We start from the raw sequence: 24,579 nt of genomic DNA on the forward strand, positions 1-24,579 counted from the left end.
TCCAAGAGACAGGGAGCAGCCTCCAGGCACCAGCACTGGGGCAAACAGAGTCTTTCCTGGGCACGGCACCGTGCTGCCAGCTTAGCAGCGGTGCACAGGCCATGCTCACTTTCTGAACTGCCCCTGCAGGCGCTGACAAGGAGAGATCCTCCAGCACTTCCAATGCTCAGGATGCTACAAGTTTTGTCTGCCCACAAGACGTGAGAAGGAGCTGCATGATCAGCACAGCAGCCATTGTGATTTCTGTGCCTCTTGCACTTGTGTTACCAGCGACGGAAGAAGTCGTAAGAGTGAGTTGGTCATTTCCTGCACAGACGCTCTACTTCCTTCGTGCCTGGGAGATGGGCCATCCAGCCTATCACCCCTGGAAGCTGGACCATCCAAGCCATCACGCCTTGGAGATGGGCCATCTAAACCATCACCCCTAAGAGCTGGGCCATCTAAACCATCACCCCTGAGAGACCATCTAAAGCATCACCCCTGGGAGATGGACCATCTAAAGCATCACCCCTGGGAGATGGGCCATCCAACCCATCTCCCCTGGGAGCTGGACCTTCCAACCCATCACCCCTGGTAGATGGACCATCCAACCCATTACCCCTGAGAGATGGACCGTCCAAGCCATCACCCCTGGTAGATGGACCATCCAACCCATTACCCCTGGGAGATGGACCGTCCAAGCCATCACCCCTGGGAGATGGCCCATCTAAAGCATCACCACTGGGAGCTGGACCATCCACACTATCACCCCTGGAAGCTGGACCATCCAAGCCATCACCCCTTGGAGCTGGACCATCTAAAGCATCACCCCCAGGCGATGGACCATCCAAGCCATCACACCTGGGAGATGGACCATCTAAAGCATCACCACTGGGAGCTGGACCATTCAACCCATCTCACCTGGGAGATGGACCATCCAGACTATCACGCCTGGAAGCTGGACCATCCAAGCCATCACGCCTTGGAGATGGGCCATCTAAACCATCACCCCTAAGAGCTGGGCCATCTAAACCATCACCCCTGAGAGACCATCTAAAGCATCACCCCTGGGAGATGGACCATCTAAAGCATCACCCCTGGGAGATGGACCATCCAACCCATCTCCCCTGGGAGCTGGACCTTCCAACCCATCACCCCTGGTAGATGGACCATCCAACCCATTACCCCTGAGAGATGGACCGTCCAAGCCATCACCCCTGGTAGATGGACCATCCAACCCATTACCCCTGGGAGATGGACCGTCCAAGCCATCACCCCTGGGAGATGGCCCATCTAAAGCATCACCACTGGGAGCTGGACCATCCACACTATCACCCCTGGAAGCTGGACCATCCAAGCCATCACCCCTTGGAGCTGGACCATCTAAAGCATCACCCCCAGGCGATGGACCATCCAAGCCATCACACCTGGGAGATGGACCATCTAAAGCATCACCACTGGGAGCTGGACCATCCAACCCATCTCACCTGGGAGATGGACCATCCAGACTATCACGCCTGGAAGCTGGACCATCCAAGCCATTACGCCTGGGGGATGGGCCATCCAAACCATCACCCCTAAGAGCTGATCCGTCTAAAGCATCACCCCTGGGAGATGGATCATCCAAACCATCACCCCTGAGAGCTGGACCATCCAAACCCTCACGCCTGGGAGATGGGCCATCCACACTATCACCCCTGGAAGCTGGACCATCCAAGCCATCGCACCTGGGAGATGGACCATCTAAACCATCACCCCTGGGAGATGGACCGTCCACGCCATCACCCCTGGGAGATGGACCATCTAAAGCATCACCACTGAGAGCTGGACCATCCAACCCCTCTCACCTGGGAGATGGGCCATCCAAACCATCACCCCTAAGAGCTGATCCGTCTAAAGCATCACCCCTGGGAGACGGACCATCTAAACCATCACCCCTGAGAGCTGGACGATCCAAACCCTCACGCCTGGGATCTGGACCATCCAAACCATCACCCCTGAGAGCCGGAGCATCCAAATCATCACCCGTAAGTGCTGGCCCATCCAAACCATCACCCCTGAGAGGTGGAACATCCAAACCCTCACGCCTGGGAGCTGGCCCATCCAAACCATCACCCCTGAGAGCTGGACGATCCAAACCCTCACGCCTTGGAGCTGGGCCATCCAACCCATCACGCCTGACAGTTGGACCATCCAACTCATCACCCCTAAGAGCTGATCCGTCTAAACCATCACCCCTGGGAGATGGACCATCCAACCCATCTCCCCTGGGAGCTGGACCTTCCAAACCATCACCCCTGAGAGCTGGACGATCCAAACCCTCACGCCTGGGATGTGGCCCATCCAAAACATCACCCCTGGGAGATGGACCATCCAAAGCATCACCCCTGAGAGCTGGCCCACCCAAACCATCACTCCTGAGAGCCTGACCATCCAAATCATCACCCGTAAGCGCTGGCCCATCCAAACCATCACCCCTGAGAGCTGGACCATCCAAACCCTCACGGCTGGGAGATGGACCATCCAAACCCTCACACCTGGGATCTGGGCCATCCAAGCCATCACCCCTGGGAGATGGACCATCCACACTATCACCCCTGGAAGCTGGACCATCCAAGCCATCACCCCTTGGAGCTGGACCATCCAGACTATCACCCCTGGAAGCTGGACCATCCAAGCCATGACCCCTGGGAGATGGACCATTTAAACCATCACCCCAGGGAGATGGACCGTCCAAGCTATCACCCCTGAGATGGACCATCTAAAGCGTCACCACTGGGAGCTGGACCATCCAACCCATCTCACCTGGGAGATGGATCATCCAGACTATCATGCCTGGAAGCTGGACCATCCAAGCCATCACACCTGGGAGATGGACCATCCACACTATCACCCCTGGAAGCTGGACCGTACAAGCCATCACCGCCTGGAGCTGGACCATCCAAACCATCACCCCTGAGAGCTAGACCATCCAGACCATCACCCCTGAGAGCTGGACCATCCAGACCATCACCCCTGAGAGCTGGACCGTCCTGACTATCACCCCTGGAAGCTGGACCATCCAAGCCATCACGCCTGGGAGATGGACCATCCAACCCATCACCCCTGGGTTAGGACCATCCAGACTATCACCCCAGGGAGCTGGACCAGCCAAGCCATCACTCCTGGGAGATGGGCCATCCAAACCATCACCCCTAAGAGCAGGACCATCTAAAGCATCACCCCTGAGAGCCGGACCATACAAATCATCACCCGTAAGCGCTGGCTCATCCAAACCATCACCCCTGAGAGCTGGACCATCCAAAGCATCACCCTGAGAGCTGAACCATCTAAACCATCACTCCTGGGAGCTGGACCTTTCAAACCATCACCCCTGAGATATGGACCCAACATCAAAAACTGCTTCTGCCTGAAAAACTGTCGCACTCAGCCTCCACATGGGCCCACACCCCTCGTCTGGTCCCCACAGTAGAAGCAGCCCAGCATCCTGCAGCCCCAGCTGAAACAGCCCCACTGCTCTGGCCCTCCAGCTACGGCTGATGGTGCCCCGCTGTCGTGGTTTAAACAAAGTCAGCCATAAACCACACAGCCCTTCCACTCACTCCCCCCCTTCTTGCCCTCCCCCTACACCCAGAAGGACGGAAAGGAGAATTGAAAAGAATGCAACTCCCAGTTATCTCCCTGGGCATGACATGCTGTGGTATGGAATACCTTTTTCGCTAGCTTAGGTCAGGTGTCCTGTCTCTGCTTCCTCCCGGCCTCCCCTCGTCCCCGGCAGAGCATGAGGCTCACAAAGTCCTTGGCCGGAATAAACATTACTTAGCAACAATTAAAAACAATCGGTGTTCTCAGCTCTCTTCCCAGGCTGGAAGTCAAAACACAGAGCTTGCACCAGTTACTAAGAAGGAGCAAAATGGCTACTGGTAAACCCAGGACACCCGCTAGGGGAGGGACTTGGGGTGTGTGGACAGAATCTGACCCACAGCTTTGGGGATCAGCCCTTTGTCTCCCAGTGGAGATGGAAAGCTCTTGCCATGTGGTACCAACAGATGCCATGGTCAGTATGTTGAAGCTGCCTGAAGCATTCACGAGAGTTCACCTGTGCTGCTGAGGCTGTGGCCACTGCTCACATCATTTAAAGCAAACCACACGCCTACAGCCAAGGCCATTCATTAGCACAGATAGGGCAGTTTGGGAGGGGGCAGCAGTACGCACGTGGGTTTTTAGATTGAAGGGTGTCTGAGCCTGTGTAAATCCTGAGGCCTTGGCTTAGATCAGTTACTACTGCCAGAAAGGTCTAAAGGTGCTGAGGGGGAGAGGAGTGCAAGGCTTCTCCCTGAGAAGTGCAGATAATGGGGTTTCCCTCAGTGCTTTAGTGAGGGCTTCCTCTGTGTGCTGGAACGCTCTGTACTTGGCAGCTCCATACACCAGTCTTTCGCCTCCCTGTATCATTTGCTGCTAGCCCCTGGGCATGATCAGCTGCTGGAAAACCATAATTTTCAAGAAAATCACAAAACCCATCCAGTTCTATAGTATCCATTTATATGGGCTGCATGTATGTTATTTTTCAAATGCCAACACCTGACATTAACTTCAGAAAGATTATTCTTGCTGGATCTAAAAAATGACATTGATTTAAACAACACTGAGCTGGTTTCTACACCTCAAGTGTGTAACAGCCGTTGATGCTCGCTAGTCAAAGCTGTTAACTGTAGTAAACTGAAATAATTTCTGAGGAAACTAAAACACCTGCAAATCATAGAATCCCAGACTGGTTTGGGTTGGAAAGGACCTTAAGATCATCCATTTCAAACCCCTTGCCATGGCCAGGGACACCTCACTCTAAACCATGTCACCCAAGGCTCTGTCCAACCTGATCTTGAACACTGCCAGGGATGGAGCACTCACAGCTTCCCCGGACAACCCATTCCAGTGCCTCACCACCCTTAAAGAACTTCCTCCTTATATCCAATCTAAACTTCCCCTGTTTAAGTTTTAACCCGTTACCCCTTGTCCTGTCACTACAGTCCCTGATGAAGAGTCCCTCCCCAGCATCCCTATAGGCCCCCTTCAGGTACTGGAAGGCTGCTATGAGGTCTCCACGCAGCCTTCTCTTCTCCAGGCTGAACAGCCCCAACTTCCTCAGCCTATCTTCATACAGGAGGTGCTCCAGTCCCCTGATCATCCTCGTGGTCTCCTCTGGACTTGTTCCAACAGTTCCATGTCCTTTTTATGTTGAGGACACCAGAACTGCACACAATGCTCCAGGTGAGGTCTCACAAGAGCAGAGCAGAGGGGCAGGATCACCTCCTTCGCCCTGCTGGTCACGCTCCTTTGGATGCAGCCCAGGATACGGTTGGTTTCTGAGCTGCGAGCGCACACTGCAGCCGGCTCATGTTCATTTTCTCATCGACCAGCACCCCCAAGTTCTTCTCCACAGGGCCGCTCTGAATCTCTTCTCTGCCCAACCTGTAGCTGTGCCTGGGATTGCTCCAACCCAGGTGTAGGACCTTGCACTTAGCGTGGTTGAACTTCATGAGGTTGGCATCAGCCCACCTCACGAGTGTGTCAAGGTCCCTCTGGATGGCATCCCTTCCCTCCAGCATATCAACCGGACCACACAGCTTGGTGGCATCGGCAAACTTGCTGAGGGCGCATTCAATCCCACTGTCCGTGCCAGTGTCAGACACCCTCGTTACCGGTCTCCAGCTGGACATCGAGCCATTGACCACAACTCTTTGTGTGCGCCCATCCAGCCAGTTCTTTATCCACCGAGTGGTCCATTCATCAAATTGATATCTCTCCAATTTAGAGAGAAGGATGTCGTGTGGGACAGTGTCAAATGCTTTGCACAAGTCCAGGTAGATGACATCACCTGCTTTACCCTTGTCCATCAGTTCTGTAGCCCCATCATAGAAGGCCACCAAATTGGTCAGGCAGGATTTCCCCTTAGTGAAGCCATGCTGGCTGTCACCAAGCACCTTGTTGTTTTGCATGTGCCTTAGCATGCCGTCCAGGAGAATGCGCTCCAAGATTTTGCCAGGCACAGAGGTGAGACTGACTGGTCTATAATTCCTCAGGTCTTCCATTTTCCCCTTCTTGAAAATGGGGGTTACATTTCCCTTTTTCCAGTCGTCGGGAACTTCACCTGACTGCCATGATTTTTCAGATACGATGGCCAGTGGCTTAGCAACTTCATTCGCCAGCTCCTTCAGGACCCGCGGATGGATTCCATCAGGTCCCACAGACTTGTGCACGTTCAGATTTTTAAGATCTCAGACCAGATCCTCTCCTACAGCGGGCCGAAGGTCTTCATTCTCACAGTCCCTGCGTCTACCTTCTAAGACCTGCGTGGTGCAGTCAAAGCCTTTGCCAGTGAAGACCGAGGCAATGAAGTCATTCAGAACCTCAGCCTTCTCCAAATCCTGTGTAGCCAGTTCTCCTGAAAGCTTCCTCAGAGGGCCTATGTTGTCCCTAGTCTGTTTTTTGTTTGCTATGTCCAGGGCAGTGAGCTTGCTGCACGCTCTTCTCACTGTCCTGGGGATCTCAAATTCGATCATCATGTCACGCATCCCTTCCACCTTGCAATGCCTTGCGAGAGATACACAGAAGCACCAAAACAGTAGGAGGCAGAATTCCAATTTTTACTCTCAAAATAAATCTCTAAACAATCAACACACCACAGGTCTCTGTGTGCTCTCTCACAGCTTCCTTCTGAACGTCAGTTTAAGACAACATTTTTTGGCTTACGGATTGACTTTGTTCTTCGAGGATCCTGACTGAAAATACTCACTTGAACTCCATGGGAAGAGGAAATGGAAAAGTAAAGGCCTCATCTTCCCTGTAAGGTGAAAGTGACTTGTGAGCCCTGGGGTCCCCCAAGGTACCAAACTGGGCTCCAGCCTGGAAGATGCCTCCAGGAGGGGATCTTGCACTTGCTTTGGGACTGAAATCACTCGCTCCTCAGCCTCATGAGCGGCTGCTCCTGCCCCTGAGGAGGTCCCATCTCCCTCGGCTGTGGTTCCCTGTGGTTCTGGGGGACTGTGAGCCCCTCGCTGCCCCCGTGACAGCGCCTGGAGGGCAGGGCAGAGCTGCGGGCTCAGCCGCGGGTGGGCTGTGTCCCGGGCCCTGGAGCGAGCTCCCCTTGGAACGTGCGCCCCCCCCCGAGATGGACCGAGAGCTCGGCCATGACGTCACAGAGCCCCATGGTGCCAGCCAGCAGTAAGAGCCGCCGCTCAGCCCCCAGCCCTGACTGCAGCGGCAGCGGCAGCGGCCATAGCAGTGCCTGTACAGCTGTAGCTCCAGCTATAACAGCAACAGCAGCAGCTATAACAGCAATAGCAGCAGCAACAGCAGCAGCAGTCCCAGCAGTGTGGTGCGGGTGCAGGGGGCAATGGCCCTCGCTGATCACCTCCTCCTCATCCTCCTCATCCTCCCCGTGGCCCCGCAGGCTGCGGCTGCTCCATGGCGAGCGCGGAGAGCAGGTGAGCAGCGGCGCTGGTGCTTCAGGCAGGGCTTCCTCTGCGAGCAGGAGCGCTCCAGGGAACAGCGCCCCGAGGGGCCTCATGTTGGTCCTTCCGCCCCTCGAGGGGTGCTGGACATGGCCTTGAAAGAGGGTTTGTAGCTGCTACATGCCAGCCAAGAGCTCACCAGTACCCCCAGAAGCTCTGTCAGGCTCCCACGTTGTTACCTGACCCTCGCAGTGCCTGCAGTTCGCTAAGGCAGAAGTGGATCCCAGCGTGTTACAGCAACGTTTCTCCCCTGTGCTTGGGTCTAGATAAGGCTGGTGGCAATGGTTGAGAGGCTACTTGGCAGGATGTTGGTTTAGTGCCCTTGGAGACCTTGGCACAGCCTGGGGGTACATCCTCAATGTCCCTTTCCTTGACAGAATCAACAACTGTCAATGTGGCAGAGCTTATGTGTCTTCAATTTTCCTTCAGATCCTCTCCAGGGCAACAGCTTCCTAGCTCCTTCTGCTGGTCTTCTCCCCAAGCCTGAAAGCAATCCCAGAGGTACGTCAGAGGGAGGGAGAAGGAAAAAAGTCCCAAGTCTCAAGGCAAATATTGGAGGAACAGGAGAGAGGACACAGCGGGTTTTCTGCAATTATTTGTGTGAAACTGAACCAAATATCTCCTGTTCAGGTCCTCCAAGAGCAGAGCTCCAGGATGAAGGCAGAATAATGACCCCAGAGCCCTCTGAAGTTCTAAGGCAAATAGTGGAGGAACTGAGGAGAGGACACGGTGGGTCTATCTCACTCTGCTTTAGCTGTGAGGTTGTAGCTACACATCTGGAGGTGCCATTGCCTGCCCAGCAGGAAGGGATCGATCAGAGCCTCGCTGCAGCGATGCTGCTTTCGTGCCTTGTAGGAGCTGGAGAGCACAGAGATGGGTCAGAGCCTCTGCTGCCAGATGTGGCTCCAGCGAGTGCCAGGGGCAGCTGCTCCCCGGTGTTCCCATTACAGCTCAGAGCTGGTCTCTGCAGATGGCAGTAGCAGAGCTGGGGCCAAGCCTGTGATGAGCTTTTCTTCACCTCATGTACAGCACTGCTCACCCATGGGGCCAGTTCCATGCAGGAGCGAGATCCCAGCCAACCTGGCGACCCTTTCCCAGCCCTGGAAGTCGAGTGGAGATGCTGATACGGCAGCTGCCTGGGATGTGTTTCATTTCCTGCCTGCAGAGCGATGGCTGCATGGAACAAATGTGACCACTGCTGGTGCTGATAGGGATGGGTGCAGGAGCCCTTCTCAGAAGGGCTGTTTCCTCGCTGGCCTGCCTGCAGCTTCTTCCTGTCCTCTCTGAAGGACCATTTAGCATCACCTCACAGGGCACAAAATGCACTTGTGCACTGCACACCATGAGGCAATTGCCACTCCCCGGTCCCAGTGCTCAGGCTGGTGGCTCCTTGGAGTCGTGACGAGGTGCAGCACCAAAACCTGATCGATGTCTTTGAGAACTGTTGCCTCATGAAAATGCCATCTCCCTGGTGGGGAACGGTTCCATCAGATCCAACTTTCTTTCCCAAGGGATGGAACAAGAGGCTGTGCAGAGTGAGGCGGCTGCGGGAGCACACAGCATCTCAGGGCCTGTCTCCACCCAAGACACAGTGGCGATGCAGGACACCGACATGCGAGGTAATTGCCCTGACTGCCAGAATGGGCAGGGGCTTACAGGGAACCTCCCTGTCCTCCTGCCCCTCTGGGCCTGAACCAAGCTGAGGCTCTACCTGTTGACTCTGCTTTCTGGCAGTGCTGTCACGGCCTGGAGAGGACCAGCATGACCGCGTGTATGGCTTTTATCCATTGGACTCAGGTACTGAGTGGCTGGTGGCCATTTAGCATCACCTCACAGGGTCACCTCACAGGGCACAAAATGCACTCGTGCACTGCACTCTGTGAGGCAATTGCCACTCCCTGGTCCCAGTGCTCAGGCTGGTGGCTCCTTGGAGTCATGACAAGGTGCAGCACCAAAAGCTGATCGATGTCCTTGAGAACTATTGCCTCATGAAGAGATCCAACTTTCTTTCCCAAAGGATGGCACAATTCTATCCATTGGATTCGGGTACTGAGCACTCTTGGTGGGGTCCCTAAGCGGGAGACGCATCCCACAACCTGGCAGGGGCTGTAAACCGTGCCTGTGCTGGAGACAAGGCAGAAGGGGAGAGCAAGGCTCAAGTCTCTCCCGGGAGGGGTGACTCTGTCCCCTTGGGGTGGGGGAGCTGGCCTGAGGTGAGGGAGATTTGGGGCTGGTCAAGCAGTTGTGCCCCCCAGGCTCTCCTCCTGGCCCCCGAGTTGTGTTCACTGGGACGCCCTGTCCAAGAGACAGGGAGCAGCCTCCAGGCACCAGCACTGGGGCAGAGTCTTTCCTGGGCACGGCACCATGCTGCCAGCTTAGCAGCGGTGCACAGGCCATGCTCACTTTCTGAACTGCCCCTGCAGGCGTGGACAAGGAGAGATCCTCCAGCACTTCCAGTGCTCAGGGTGCGGCAGGTTTTGTCTGCCCACAAGACGTGAGAAGGAGCTGCATGATCGGCACAGCAGCCATCGTGATTTCCGTGCCTCTTGCACTTGTGTTTTGCTATTGCATGTACCAGCGACGGAAGAAGTCGTAAGAGTGAGTTGATCCTTTCCCCCCCGCACACTCTGCTTCCCTTGTGCCTGCTCTTGGGACAAAGCATTTCTCATCAGGCTGCTGTGGAGTGGCAAGTGAGTGGCTGGCCAAGACGATCTGTGGAGGTTTCTGCTGCAAATGTTTTAATTGGCCTCTTAATTCCTGCCCCTTGCTGTGGGCAGCCCGCTGCCACTGGCCCTCATTGCCAGCTCTGGCCGTGCTGTGGAGGACAGTCCCTGTGTCCCGCCTGCAGCTCAGGGCCTCACCAATTTCCTCTCTCCACAGGCACCTCTCCGCAGCTGAGCAGACCAGCTGGAAACAAGCGGCTGCCCCAGCGCCCCCCATGGGCTGCCTCTGGCCATGCCAGGGGAAGGGTTTGTGCCGCTCTGACGGGACTCTGGCTTTAGGATCAGCCGTTTGCCTTTCAATAAAGTCAGAGCTCTCACACGAGTGTCCCTGCTGCTATGCAGCCTTTCCGCCGCTCCCTGCAGCTCATCCCCCCGCTGCAGTGGATCCTCCCCCTGGGCACCCGCAGGGCCGCTGTCTCTCCCTGCCCCCGGGGAAGACGTGGGTTCTCCCTGCAGCCCGAGGTCTGCACTGCAGCCTCTCCCTTCGCCAGCTCATCGGCCGCCCGAGCCGGAGCTGCGGCCTTTGCTCTCAGCGGGCGCCCACCCTTCTGCCTTCAAGGGCGGCTCGGCCCGGCGCTCGCCGCCTCAGCGGCTCCCGTGGGAGCTGTCGCCTCCCGGCTGGACGCGGCGGTATCGGGGGCCTTCCTGGCTGGGGAAGCCCCCGGGTCCGCCGCCCTCCGCCGCGGAACGAGCCTCTCCGGAGCTGTTCGCCTCAGCGAACGCAGCGCGGCCCAGTTACCCCGGCAGCCGTTAGCGCTGGCTCCGCCTTCGCCGCCTCAGCTTCTCCCGAGCGAGCGGCAGGAATCGGCGCTGCCGTGCGGCTCCCCGCGCAGAGCGAGCTTTGCCCGCCGCCATCCGCCGCCATCCGCGGCGGAACGGGCCTTCTCCGGGGCTGTTCGCGTCAGCTTCGCCTCGGTGCCTGTGACACGTTAGGCAGGGATGTGAGGGAGGGTGAGGAACTGAAGAGAGGCTATGGCGGTGTGTCTCTCCCGCCGTGAGGCTGCAAGCGGCATGGCAGCGGAGAGAAGAGTAACGAACTGAGAAGGGCACTAAAGGCACGGGAACAAGCACATTTGTTTTTAAGGTATCAAACTGCACGCCTAGAACAACAACTGAAGCCAAAGGAAAAGCAAAAGCCTTCGAAGAAAAACTGGAACTGACATTACCTAAAAGCCCTCAGTGCTCTGGATACTAACAGGGTAGCGATGGGAGCCCAGCCTGCCCACTCCAAATTAATAAAAAAATCTAAGTACAAGATGTAGCATCTGCCCGGCTTCCCTGCCGTACGCAGGATCACCCGCTTTACCTCCCTGCACAGGGGCAGCAGGAAAAGTCGCTGATGTGGTGAGGTATTCAGTGTAGCAGGACCTCCTTCGGGCACTGCTTACACAAGTTGGGTGCAGAGGGCAGGGCCAGGATGGGGCCATGAACAGCTCCAAACATACGGGGCTCAAGAGTGTTGATTTCAAGGTTTCCATGGTGGTGGTTGAGGAAGTGACGGAAGACCCTTTTTGAGAGGTGCCAGAGCAGCCCTCCTGCACCAGCACCAGAGTTCTAGAACTGGCCCTCGTCTTTGTCATCACATGTCCATGGCAGAGGCAGTTCCCTTCTCCAAGATTCTGTTCAGTACATGTGCCGAATCACTGTGTTACACCAGGACGTTCTGCTGGAACACCTTGGTCTTGATTGAAGTAAGCTCTTAGGTGATTTAACGCTCAGAGATGCTGAAACAACCCAGAGATACACAACAAAAATTAGAAGAGCTTTGCATCTCAGTGCAACGAAGTTCCTTCTGGTGATAAATTACACTATTACATGTAATTTTTCATTTAGAATTGTGCCTTTTGTTTTAACTCACTCACTCCAACTCACATTTTCATTATCTTTTTGCGGAAAGCTCCTTCAGAAAACCTGTGCCTTGTTAGCAATATTCCTGTTGCTATCACTAATGTCTTTAAAATGTATTTTTTAGACAACGGAGTAACTCAACAACATCAAACGCTAACATGGCACCTGTTTGAGGAACTTAAAGTAACTGTTCTCTGCTAGGTAGTGAAATAAAAGTGAAGACTTTCCTGCCTGGTGTTGAAAGTCTCCATCAGGCAGAACCCCTTGCTGTCAGTAAGGCTTGTGTATTTATCAACACAGTAGCATTTGGCTTGCTGCTTTTAGACAGGAAGACAGAAACCATGCAAGATATTGCTCATCTACTGTTACATCTATTGTGTCTTGTACAGCAGCTTGGAAATTAGAGCTAATAGATTAATGACTGAAAGAAATCAAGGTAACTGGACAAGGATAATCATGAACAGGTAGACGAGTGCATATACACACATACACTGATCAGACATTGTCCTTTGGGAATGATAATACCTGGCTGTCGTAGCAGTTACACTCCATCTTTTCTTAGCTCCAACCGACCCACAGCTGTCTGTGGACATGACTGCAACTTTGGTTCAGGCAGGGTAGGGCTGATTGGTTCTGTGCTCTGCTTACCTGGGATATCCCTACTCCATGGGAATGAAGTTTTGGCATTCAGGTCTGAGACGTTCATAGGTTTGTGAGGTAAACCTCTGTCAATTAACTAGAAATGAGGAGTGAAGCCAGCACGCTTCAGACCAGTAGGTAAGGAGAGTTATTTTTCCCCAATTTTCAGATTCAAGACCTTTCCCAGAGAAAGCAAACTGTGGTAGTTAGGGTTCGGCGCTCGGAAGATGTCGTGTTGTACGGAAAGATCAGAAGATAAGGCCCCTCTCCCTAGAGCCAATAACACTTGGTTTGTGATGTAAGTAGACGGAAGTGACGTTGTAAAGTTAGGGTATATAACGCTGTGTCACCTATCAATAAATACCATTTGCCGTCCACCATATTGGTGTCTGTGAGCAGATGGACCGAGCGGCCTGGGGTTGGTCGCCGTGCCGTTCCTGAGATAGGTGGTGCCGAAACCCGGGCAGCGGGGCTTCGGGAATCGCCTGGACGGGTGAACGGCGGCCGGAGCGGCTGGACCAGCCCGGCGAGGAGAAGGGAGCTCCCAGGACCTGCAAGGAGGATGGAAGCCCTTGTGAAGGCCGTATCACAGTTACATAGTCAGTGGGTATTGATTGTAAACCCAAAGATTTTACTCCCGCAGTTGCGAGTCTTTTGCAGACTGGGGTTATTGCCCAGCCGGTGGATATCCTCCACCCCGAAGTGTGGGATAAATGCACTAAAGCGCTGGCCGAAGTAACGATGTCTTCGGGTTGTGGGAAAAATCTTAAGTCATGGGGGAAAGTCGTGCAGGCTCTGAAAAAGGCCGTACAAGAGCAGAGACCTGGAAGGCGGCAGAGAACTGTTTGTTGGCAGCCCCGAAATTGGGAGTCCCGGCGGCCACGCAGACTTTGCACCCCCCAGACGGTGCTGATTGTACTGAGCCTAAAGATCAGCAAGAGGGCGACACGTCCCCTCGATCGGATCCCGACACGGGCCCCGACATGTTAACGGAGGGACAGAATCGAGATAAATCCCTCTGGGGCAGGCGAGCCGAGGAGGCCAGGGGCGCCGCGGAGAAAGCGGGGTCTGGGGCCGTCTGGGCCAGACCGCCGCCATATGCGCCCCAAGATGGCGCCGAGCAGAAAGGCGGAGGGCGGGGCGAAGATGTCCGTGGCGGGAAAAAGGAGGAAGCGCTGGCGCTACCATGGCATGCAGACGGGAAGGGGAGGAGAGCGGGGAGCAGGGAACTGGGGGGGCACCCGGGGGAGGGAGGAGAGCGCGAGTGCAGGGCAGAGCCGATCGGAGCGGGCACCGGGAGCGATGGCCCTGCAGGGCAAACACCCCGCCGAGTAACGGGGGGGCGAACCAAGAGGGAGGGAGCGGCCCGCCTGCAAGGAAAGCGGGCGGGGCCGGAGCCCGACAAAGAAACCGGCAGTGAGCAGGCAGTGGAGCTCTGACTGAATCAGGCACCGGCTGGGACGGGTGGGTCACAGCCGAACCAAGCTTAGAGGAGGAGGAAACAAAGACGAACAAAGGGGGGGAAATCCCCCTCACGGACTGGAGGAAAATAAAGACTGCTTGCGCCGACTGGGCCCCATCACCCAAATTAGCGTTCCCGGTTCGGGTGACAGATAGGGGACAGAGGGTCCACTCGCCAATAAACCCTAAGGACATACAAGCGATTGTTAAGGCAATTGCGGATAAAGGGCTTAATTCTGCCATGGTCTCCACCCTTATAGATGGTGTTTTTGGGGGAGATGATATGCTCCCATTCAATATAAAACAAACTTGTAGAATGATCTTTGACAGGGCGAGGTTATGCTGCAGTTAAAAAGGATGGTAGAGTTAAGTGGTGTCCGCTTAAGTCCATCAAACCAGACCTTCAAAATAAAACTAATGAAAATTGTGAGTTTTTATCCGCAGGATCTTGTTATCGGCTGCCCCTGTAACCTGTATTCTCCGTTGGCAAGAAAGAACGGCAGTTCGACAGAATCCAGAGGAGGGTATGCAGATCACACTGGAGTTGTCAGAGATACTGTGACCAAACTTAGAGATGGTCTAGAAAAAAAAAAAAGGGATCCAACCATGAAGGGTGGTATGAAACATGGTTCAACCATTCACCATGGTTGAACACCCTGATATCTACCCTAGTGGGGCCTATTGCAATGATTGTGATGCACTGATCTTTGGACCCTGTGTCCTGAACAAGCTTATGGCGTTTGTCAAGAGCCAGCTGGAACGAGTCAATGCTATGTTGATAGAACGCCAACAACTGCTTTAAAAATGTTCTTATTTGAAGTCTTTTTTCGCCATCTTCAATTATATCTCACTGATCCTAGTTACCCTCTGGATACCTCTTGTTCTACGTGCCTTATGTTCTATATTCAAGTTTGTCTGTGATACATATCTCAAGATAAGTAGATAATGATATACCTTTTTTAGAACTTAATAGATTTTAGTTGATTTTATTGATGTTATGAGATTATGGTGCATGCTTTTATACTTTCATATTTTGGCTTATTTAGTTGAGCATAGGGAGGGGGAAAATGTGGTAGTTAGGGTTCGGCGCTCGGAAGATGTCATGTTGTACGGAAAGATAAGCAGATAAGGCCCCTCTCCCTAGAGCCAATAACACTTGGTTTGTGATGTAAGTGGACGGGAGTGACATTGTAAAGTTAGGGTATATAATGCTGTGTCACCTATCAATAAATGCCATTTGCCGTCCGCCATATTGGTGTCTGTGAGCAGATGGACCGAGCGGCCTGGGGTTGGTCGCCGTGCCGTTCCTGAGATAGGTCACTACGCCACCCAAAGGCAACACAAACGGGGGACGCTACGCTAGAAATTGAAGACAAAAGGTCTGCTTGAATGTTGAGTCCAGTTGTAGCACTGCGAGAGTTTTCTAGTGGATTCCATCAGTGCGCTTAGAAAACAACATGCAGTCCCTCTGGTTTCACCAGCAGCCCCTCACTGATCTTAGCTGTAGCCCTTCTTTTTCTATAACCTTTGTTTCCTGCAAGCTGTGTGGTGCAGACAAGCAGAGGCTGCTGGAAAGAGGTGTGCTCTCTAACTGGGACAGGGTGCAGAGGTGTAAAACCAGGAGTATCAGTAAGAGCATGTGGAAACGCTGCGTGGAGTCACTCTCAACGTATATTGCAGTCAGCCAGTGTCACTGCCAACACAATGCTTTGGGGGGTTTCGGTGGTTGTGTAGAACATCCCCTTTGAACTTTCTGCACTCTAAATTGGTATCTTGGTACAGTAGAGTTGTTTATTCTCTGTAGAGCCCTTTTCTTGGTGTTCAGTGGGGCTGCAACACAGGGGTTGCAGGAGGACCTCTGGCTGCCTAGACCGCAGGGACAGGGCACCTCGGCTCCATCCTCCTTTTGGTTGTGATTTGCTATGTCATTGTGCAGGCATTTTACATTAACTGGCCTCATTTTATTCATCTTGAGAATAAATGCGAAAATGTACCCAAAAGTGGGTTTTTTACCAGTTTTAACTGTGTTTGAAATATTCGAATACATGTTATAAACAAGTACTCTGATCAAAAGGTGTCTGAAGATGTATTGCTAAGGGATGGTGTTGAGTTCCTAAGTGCAGATAGTATAGAAGTAGAAAAAGCTCCCAGAAATTAAAAATGCACACTCATTGTTTGGGATTTAATGCATTCTCTTTCCTGAAGTCAAGCTATTTATCTGTTTGAGGTACGGTATTTCTTGTTTGTTGTCTTTACCGTTTCAGTCTTTGGAAGCCCGTTACTATCTCATGCAAAAGCTATTTCAGTTATCAATGAAACGGGTAGCCGAGATTGCAGTGTAAGGACAGGCACCATTTTTTCTTTAATCTTACAAAAGTCCAGTATGCAATTTATCTATTCTAAGCTGGCATTGGCTAACCCTTATGGTAGTACAAAAATCGCATCAGTTGCATGAAGCAGGCAGGGATGTTAACAGTCCCGCAGTGCTTCCCATGTCTGGAGCTAACTTGATTGCTCCAGATGCAGGAGCATTGGGTTACTTTTTATCAACTTACAGCATCAAGTCCTCCACTATTTAAATACGTGCCAGAACACAGCAGTGAGTGCAGAGCACACACTTCATGTCAGCATGGCAGGGAAGCTGGCTGTGCTGCCTGCACTGGGGGGAATCACCAGCATGAGCTGTAGTTTTGGACTTGACAGTAATACTGCAGTAGAACCATACAATTTTTCACTTGTTCAGTGTAAAATAAAGAGTTCTTATGAAAAAAGTAGGTTCTGAATAACATGGGTCAGATTCTCCTTAGTGGATGCATAAAAGGTGATTGGGGAGGCCCAAAGTAAGTAAAGCTGCAAAAAATCATCTTTATATGCTATGACAAAATATTAAGTGAAATACTTCACCTGAAACTTAGACTTTGAAGACATATATATCTATATATATAAATATGTCAGTCAAATGTATTATTTTAAAATCCATTCATTTTTAAGAGCTTGCCACCTACTAATTTCTGAGACATGAAGCCCTTCTCAGTAATGGAATTTTTTAACCCAGATTATTTGCTGTGGTAGTGGATTTTTCCTTTTGAGACTTTGGGGTCAGGCAGTTTAGATCCATATCCATCTCTGCCTGACCACTGTAGTGGGCATAACCCAGGCATCTCTTCAAGAACTCAAGGACAGGGACGGTAGAGGTGCTTTCAGACCTCTGTGCTGAAATAGAGGCCAATGCTCTGTATGCTATTTAGATTTGTAGTATGCAGGGTATATCAGATAAAATGTATGTTAAAAAACTTGGACAGACAAAGGAGTAGTTTGATGTGGCTTTTTATTTCAAGTCTATTAACAGTTAGGTGATAAAATACAGAACACTTTGCTGGCCTCTCGGAGCCAGAGCTGCTCCCGGTGCTGGCTGAGAAGCCAGCAGGCTTGTTGGGGTTGACTTTAGAGCTGGTGTGAGCTCCTGGGAGTCCTTCCTGGGCCAGCTCACAGCATGATGCATTTTGCCCAGCCTGTTGTCACTGGGGGTGCTCTGCACCATGAACCTGAGTGGGAGAGACGAGTGCTCTGGAGTAATCCCATCGTTGAACCACACTTGCTGAGGTGTGGATCTGCCCTGCACTTCCTTGCAGCCATGCCTGTAAGTGAAGGTGATCCATCTTCCCCTCTGGGTTCCAGGACTGATGCTACGGGAGATGGAATGGATACATCACGGCTTTTTCCTCCCTTTGAGAGCTCTGGCTCAGAGCCCAAAGCTCAGCCAGCTAGGAACCTCTGCAGAGTGTGGACAGAGACGTGCCTCTGTGTGCCCCCTCCTTGCAAGGTGCCCTGACCACTTCAGCAGTGCAGCCCTGCTGATACAGGTCACAGCAGATGACTGAGGCTTCTCTGGGCATGTGTCACAAACATGCACGCGGGGAGAGCTTTGCCAGCTCCTCGACTGGATGCTGTGTTCAGGCCTGGCTGGCATCACAGGGGTGCAGAGTCTGTCTCTGCTGACATCACAGCCTAAAGAGGGGTTTTCTGGAATTATTCATCTGAAACTGAACCAGTACTTTCTGCTGAAGTCCTCTAAGAGCAGAGCTCCAAGATAAAGGAGGAAAAACAACTCCAGAGCCCTCTGAAGTTTTAAGGCAAATAGTGGAGGAACTGAGGAGAGGACACGGTGGGTCTATCTCACTCTGCTTTAGCTGTGAGGTTGTAGCTACACATCTGGAGGTGCCATTGCCTGCCCAGCAGGAAGGGATCGATCAGAGCCTCGCTGCAGCGACGCTGCTTTTGTGCACTGTAGGAGCTGGAGAGCACAGAGATGGGTCAGAGCCTCTGCTGCCAGACGTGGCTCCAGCGAGTGCCAGGGGCAGCTGCTCCCCGGTGTTCCCATTACAGCTCAGAACCGCTCTCTGCAGACGGCAGTAGCAGAGCTGAGGCCTGGCGAGAGCCAAGATTGTGTTCAGCTCATGTGCAGCACTGCTCACCCACAGGGCCAGTTCCATGCAGGAGCGAGGTCCCAGCCCACCTGGCGACCCTTTCCCAGTCCTGGAAGTTGAGTGGAGATGCTGATTCAGCAGCTGCTTGGGATGTGTTCCATTTCCTGCCTGCAGAGCGATGGCTGCATGGAACAAATGTGACCACTGCTGGTGCTGATAGGGATGGGTGCAGGAGCCCTTCTCAGAAGGGCTGTTTCCTCGCTGGCCTGCCTGCAGCTTCTCCTGTCCTCTCTGAAGGACCATTTAGCATCACCTCACAGGGCACAAAATGCACTCGTGCACTGCACACCATGAGGCAATTGCCACTCCCCGGTCCCAGTGCTCAGGCTGGTGGCTCCTTGGAGTCATGACGAGGTACAGCACCAAAAGCTGATCGATGTCCTTGAGAACTATTGCCTCATGAAGAGATCCAACTTTCTTTCCCAAAGGACGGCACAATTCTATCCATTGGATTCGGGTACTGAGTGCTCTTGCTGGGGTCCCTAAGCGGGAGACGCATCCCACAACCTGGCAGGGGCTGTAAACCGTGCCTGTGCTGGAGACAAGGCAGAAGGGGAGAGCAAGGCTCAAGTCTCTCCCGGGAGGGGTGACTCTGTCCCCTTGGGGTGGGGGAGCTGGCCTGAGGCGAGGGAGATTTGGGGCTGGCACTGCCTGCTGAAGGGATGGGTTCTGCCCCTGGCCCTCGAAGAGGGGGCTGGTCAAGCAGCTGTGCCCCCCCAGGCTCTCCTCCTGGCCCCCGAGTTGTGTTCACTGGGACGCCCTGTCCAAGAGACAGGGAGCAGCCTCCAGGCACCAGCACTGGGGCAAACAGAGTCTTTCCTGGGCACGGCACCGTGCTGCCAGCTTAGCAGCGGTGCACAGGCCATGCTCACCTTCTGAACTGCCCCTGCAGGCGTGGACAAAGAGAGATCCTCCAGCACTTCCAGTGCTCAGGTTGCGGCAGGTTTTGTCTGCCCACAAGACGTGAAAAGGAGCTGCATGATCGGCATAGCAGCCACCATGATTTCCGTGCCTCTTGCACTTGTGTTTTGCTATTGCATGTACCTGCGACGGAAGAAGTCGTAAGAGTGAGTTGATCCTTTCCCCCCCGCACACTCTGCTTCCCTTGTGCCTGCTCTTGGGACAAAGCATTTCTCATCAGGCGGCTGTGGAGTGGCAAGTGAGTGGTTGGCCAAGACGATCTGTGGAGGTTTCTGCTGCAGTCACGTGTTTTAATGTGCCAGGAATTACCTGGCCCTCCCTATGGGGAGCCCACTCTGACTGCAGCCAGTGCCAGCTCCAGCACCCTGCCGGGACAAGAGCAGCTCCCAGGAGCGACAGGCAGAGGCAGGGTGAGATGGGGCAGGGGTTGACATTGCACTGCGAAACGGGTGCTCGTGCGCTCTCCCGACCCCTGAACCTGCCCAGAGGAATGCCCCTGCTTGCTGGTGCTGTGAGGTGCACGTGTTCACCTCGGCCACAGTGTGCCAGCAGCGGCACTCGTGGTGGCCTTGCCAGCTCTGAGCCGTGCTGTGGAGGAGAGTCCCTGTGCCCCATCTGCAGTTGAGGGCCTCAGTGACCTCCTGTCCCCACACGCACCTCTCTGCAGTTCAACAGACCGCCTGGAAACTGGTGGCTGCACCTGGTGACTCGGCAGCAGGACCATCCAAAACATCACCCATGGGAGCTGGACCATCCAACCCATCACCCCTGACAGCTGGACCATCCAACCCATCACCCCTGAGATCTGGAACATCCAAACCCATCAGCCCTGAGAGCTGGACCATCCAAACCATCACCCCTGCGAGATGGACCCAACACGAAAAACTGCTCCTACCTCAAAAGCCATTGCTCTCAACCTCCCCATGGGCCCACACATTCCATCCTGCCATCACAGTGCAAGCAGCCCAGCATCCTGCAGCCCCAGCTGAAACGGCCCCACTGCTCCGGCCCTCCAGCTACAGCTGAAGGTGCCCTGATAGGGTAGGGACCGTGGGTGCACTGACAGAATCTGACCCACAGCTTTGTGGATCAGCCCTTTGTGCCAATAAAGAAGGAAAGCTCTCACACAGGTGTCCCAGAGGAGAAAAAGTGTGGAGGACCTTGGCTAAAGTCAATGTAATAGGAAAGACACAGCCTCAACCTGTGCAAAGGACCAAAGCAGAAAAGGGAAGCTGAGGAGTGCCCTCCATCACCACTGAGCACAAGAGGTGATGGGAGAAGTGGTTAGACAAAGGGCCCTCCCTGAGTGCATTAAATGCGCTCGCAACTCCCAGTTACAGCAACTGGTCGGGTTTCCCTCATGAATTCCTCATCACTGTCCTGCGGGGTCTGTGTCAGGAGAGGGATTGACACCATACAACACAGTGTTCAGGGTGTGAGCCCCAGGCCATCAGCACTGAACCTAGGCTGCCAACATGCAGGAATCAAGACTCAGACCTTGATTCTCGGGGCTGCCGTCCCCGCTGCTCTGGCTCCCAGACCTGAGCTGATGGCAGCTGTTAGTGATTGCTACTTTGCAACATTCCTTACGGACACAGGCACCCGGAGACTGATGGTAGATAGGGACACATGAGAAGGAACAGGCTCCACTGAGGAGGCACATCATTTCTCCTGCAGGTGGCAATGGCAACTACCCACTGGTCAGGGCTAAGTGAATCCTACCTAATGGACAGTCTGGCTTTACTTCTGGGTCACAGAATAGGTTAGGTACGGATGCACAGAAGGGTCAGTTGAGGGTGGACTCGTGCGGAAGGTGGGAAATAGGGGTACCATTCGCTCTGCCCCACAGTTTACCTCCCACCAAGACATCCCTGGGCACAAACCTGTTGCAAACACCACTGCCAACACCACAGCACATCCAAAAGTTAACAGACACCTCACAGTTAGATTATGGGGACCTGGTTTTCAGAAGGACAGATGGCAAGTCCATATCCTCTCCTGTGTACGTTCTCCCACAGGAGTTTATGATCATTTGTTGCCCTTAAGACCCTAAAGACAAGAGCAGGCTGCAGGCCAGCCCACAGGCGCTCACTGTGCAGGTGCCACGGGACAGCCCAGGTCCCAGGAGTAACACAGGAGCACAGAACTCGGTGAGACAGGTTTCCTTGACCCAGGCTGGGAAGCAGCGAGACAGCCCCCACAGCACTCCTGGCACCAAACCAGGCTGCTCCCAGCTGTGGAGCACTCAGATTCCTCTTGGGCACTGCAGCACAGCTGGCAACAGAGGAGGGCCCCCAACAGCCCCCCGGATTCCATGCAAACCAAATAGTGAGCAAAGAACAAAACCCGTGGCCACCCCTTCCCGCAGCCTCCCTCTGTGCGTCGCATCCAGTGCTGTGGCTGTACCCACTTCAGAACATCAGCTAAGTGCATCGGTTTGCCTTGCTGTGCCAGCCGTCCCCATAAACATCAGTATGGAGGCAGAAGAGTGCTGCTGATGACGTCTGCTCCAGGGAGCCCTATGCGGAGTGACAGCCACGCAGGGGCAGCCCCCATTCGGGGGGCAGTGAGGTGGGAGGGGAGGTGGAGGAGGTCAGACTGGTCCTCACCGCCCTCAGCACACCTGCAACCACGGAGGTGTGAGAGGCGAGGCAGGAGCCACCAGCTGTCCCCCAGCAGCTCCAGTAACCCCAACAGGGAAACACAAACCCACCCCTGGAAACCTTTGTCTCGGTTCCAAGGGCCGGAGCAGGAAAAACACTCACGAAGGGTGTGTACGGCCCCTCCCCTTGTGTGAAGGGCAGAGGATCCAGCCTGGGATCAGCACCGTGCCTGGTGAACCCCCCCAGCCAGCGCAACTCCAGCTCAGGGCTACATCCTCACACCCAAGCGCCAGCCGCAGCTGAGCCCAGGCTCTGATTCGAGGCTCCAGAAGAGTGCTGCTGTCCAGCAACCACCACCCGCGGTCCCACAGACACTGCGGAAGCGTCTGCTGCAGCCCCTCTGCCCACAGTGCAGAGACAGCCTGAGGCGAGCCCCCCAGGGCTGCTGCCTGCAGCACCAGGCAGCGGGACCACGCTGGCCAGTGCCTGCAGGGCATCCGTCATGTCACGCATCCCTTCCACCTTGCAATGCCTTGCGAGAGATACACAGAAGCACCAAAACAGTAGGAGGCAGAATTCCAATTTTTACTCTCAAAATAAATCTCTAAACAATCAACACACCACAGGTCTCTGTGTGCTCTCTCACAGCTTCCTTCTGAACGTCAGTTTAAGAGAGAATTTTCTGGTTTACGGATTGACTTTGTTCTTCGAGGATCCTGACTGAAAATACTCACTTGAACTCCATGGGAAGAGGAAATGGAAAAGTAAAGGCCTCATCTTCCCTGTAAGGTGAAAGTGACTTGTGAGCCCTGGGGTCCCCCAAGGTGCCAAACTGGGCTCCAGCCTGGAAGATGCCTCCAGGAGGGGATCTTGCACTTGCTTTGGGACTGAAATCACTCGCTCCTCAGCCTCATGAGCTGCTGCTCCTGCCCCTGAGGAGGTCCCATCTCCCTCGGCTGTGGTTCCCTGTGGTTCTGGGGGACTGTGAGCCCCTCGCTGCCCCCGTGACAGCGCCTGGAGGGCAGGGCAGAGCTGCGGGCTCAGCCGCGGGTGGGCTGTGTCCCGGGCCCTGGAGCGAGCTCCCCTTGGAACGTGCGGGCCCCCCCAGATGGACCGAGAGCTCGGCCGTGACGTCACAGAGCCCCATGGTGCCAGCCAGCAATAAGAGCCGCCGCTCAGCCCCCAGCCCTGACTGCAGCGGCAGCGGCAGCAGCAGCGGCAGCAGCGGCAGCAGCAGCAATAGCAGCAGCAGCGGCGGCAGCGGCAACAGCAGCAGCAGCAACAGCAGCAGCAGTCCCAGCAGTGTGGTGCGGGTGCAGGGGGCAATGGCCCTCGCTGATCACCTCCTCCTCATCCTCCTCATCCTCCCCGTGGCCCCGAAGGCTGCGGCTGCTCCATGGCGAGCGCGGAGAGCAGGTGAGCAGCGGCGCTGGTGCTTCAGGCAGGGCTTCCTCTGCGAGCAGGAGCGCTCCAGGGAACAGCGCCCCGAGGGGCCTCATGTTGGTCCTTCCGCCCCTCGAGGGGTGCTGGACATGGCCTTGAAAGAGGGTTTGTAGCTGCTACATGCCAGCCAAGAGCTCACCAGTACCCCCAGAAGCTCTGTCAGGCTCCCACGTTGTTACCTGACCCTCGCAGTGCCTGCAGTTCGCTAAGGCAGAAGTGGATCCCAGCGTGTTACAGCAACGTTTCTCCCCTGTGCTTGGGTCTAGATGAGGATGGTGGCAAGGCTCAAGAAGCTACTTGGCAGGATGCTGGTTTAGTGCCCATCGCGACCTTGGCGCAGCCGGGAGGTACGTCCTCAATGTCCCTTTCCTTGACAGAATCAACAACTGTCAGTGTGGCAGAGCTTATGTGTCTTCAATTTTCCTTCAGATCCTCTCCAGGCCAACAGCTTCCTAGCTCGTTTTGCTGGTCTTCTCCCCAAGCCTGAAAGCAATCCCAGAGGTACGTCAGAGGGAGGAAGAAAGAAAAAAAGCCCCTGGAGCAATCTGAAGTCTCAAGGCAAATATTGGAGGAACAGGAGAGAGGACACAGCGGGTTTTCTGCAATTATTTGTGTGAAACAACCAAATATCTCCTGTTCAGGTCCTCCAAGAGCAGAGCTACAGGATGAAGGCAGAAAAACGACCCCAGAGCCCTCTGAAGTTCTAAGGCAAATACTGGAGGAACTGAGGAGAGGACACGGTGGGTCTATCTCACTCTGCTTTAGGGCAGGGCACAAAATGCACTCGTGCACTGCACTCTGTGAGGCAATTGCCGCTCCCTGGTCCCAGTGCTCAGGCTGGTGGCTCCTTGGAGTCGTGACGAGGTGCAGCACCAAAACCTGATCGATGTCTTTGAGAACTATTGCCTCATGAAAATGCCATCTCCCTGGTGGGGAACGGTTCCATCAGATCCAACTTTCTTTC

The 24,579-nt window shown here is 54.2% G+C and overlaps 1 protein-coding gene and 1 long non-coding RNA gene across 3 annotated transcripts; both read left to right on the top strand.

The window, feature by feature from the left end:
- Window positions 1–7,185: 7,185 nt before the first annotated feature.
- On the top strand, window positions 7,186–10,800 carry LOC136018207 (uncharacterized). 2 transcript variants are annotated; one of them, XR_010614294.1, is made up of 7 exons: window positions 7,186–7,463; window positions 7,920–7,991; window positions 8,121–8,219; window positions 9,002–9,109; window positions 9,225–9,287; window positions 9,914–10,180; window positions 10,371–10,800. XR_010614294.1 is itself a non-coding variant. In XM_065687244.1 (7 exons), the coding sequence occupies exons 1-6, from the start codon at window positions 7,373–7,375 to the stop codon at window positions 10,084–10,086; spliced, it is 606 nt and encodes a 201-aa protein (XP_065543316.1). In that variant the 5' UTR covers window positions 7,186–7,372; the 3' UTR covers window positions 10,087–10,088; window positions 10,371–10,800. The 2 variants fall into 2 exon arrangements, 1 of the variants encoding a protein (XP_065543316.1); XM_065687244.1 differs by having other exon boundaries at window positions 9,914–10,088.
- A 12,597-nt stretch (window positions 10,801–23,397) lies between these two features.
- On the top strand, window positions 23,398–24,116 carry LOC136018465 (uncharacterized). Its single transcript, XR_010614428.1, has 3 exons — window positions 23,398–23,588; window positions 23,882–23,962; window positions 24,045–24,116. It is a non-coding gene; the product is annotated as an uncharacterized LOC136018465 (long non-coding RNA).
- Window positions 24,117–24,579: the final 463 nt, after the last annotated feature.

This window comes from Lathamus discolor, chromosome 7 (genome assembly GCF_037157495.1).
Source record: "Lathamus discolor isolate bLatDis1 chromosome 7, bLatDis1.hap1, whole genome shotgun sequence".
Taxonomy (NCBI): Eukaryota; Metazoa; Chordata; class Aves; order Psittaciformes; family Psittacidae; genus Lathamus; species Lathamus discolor.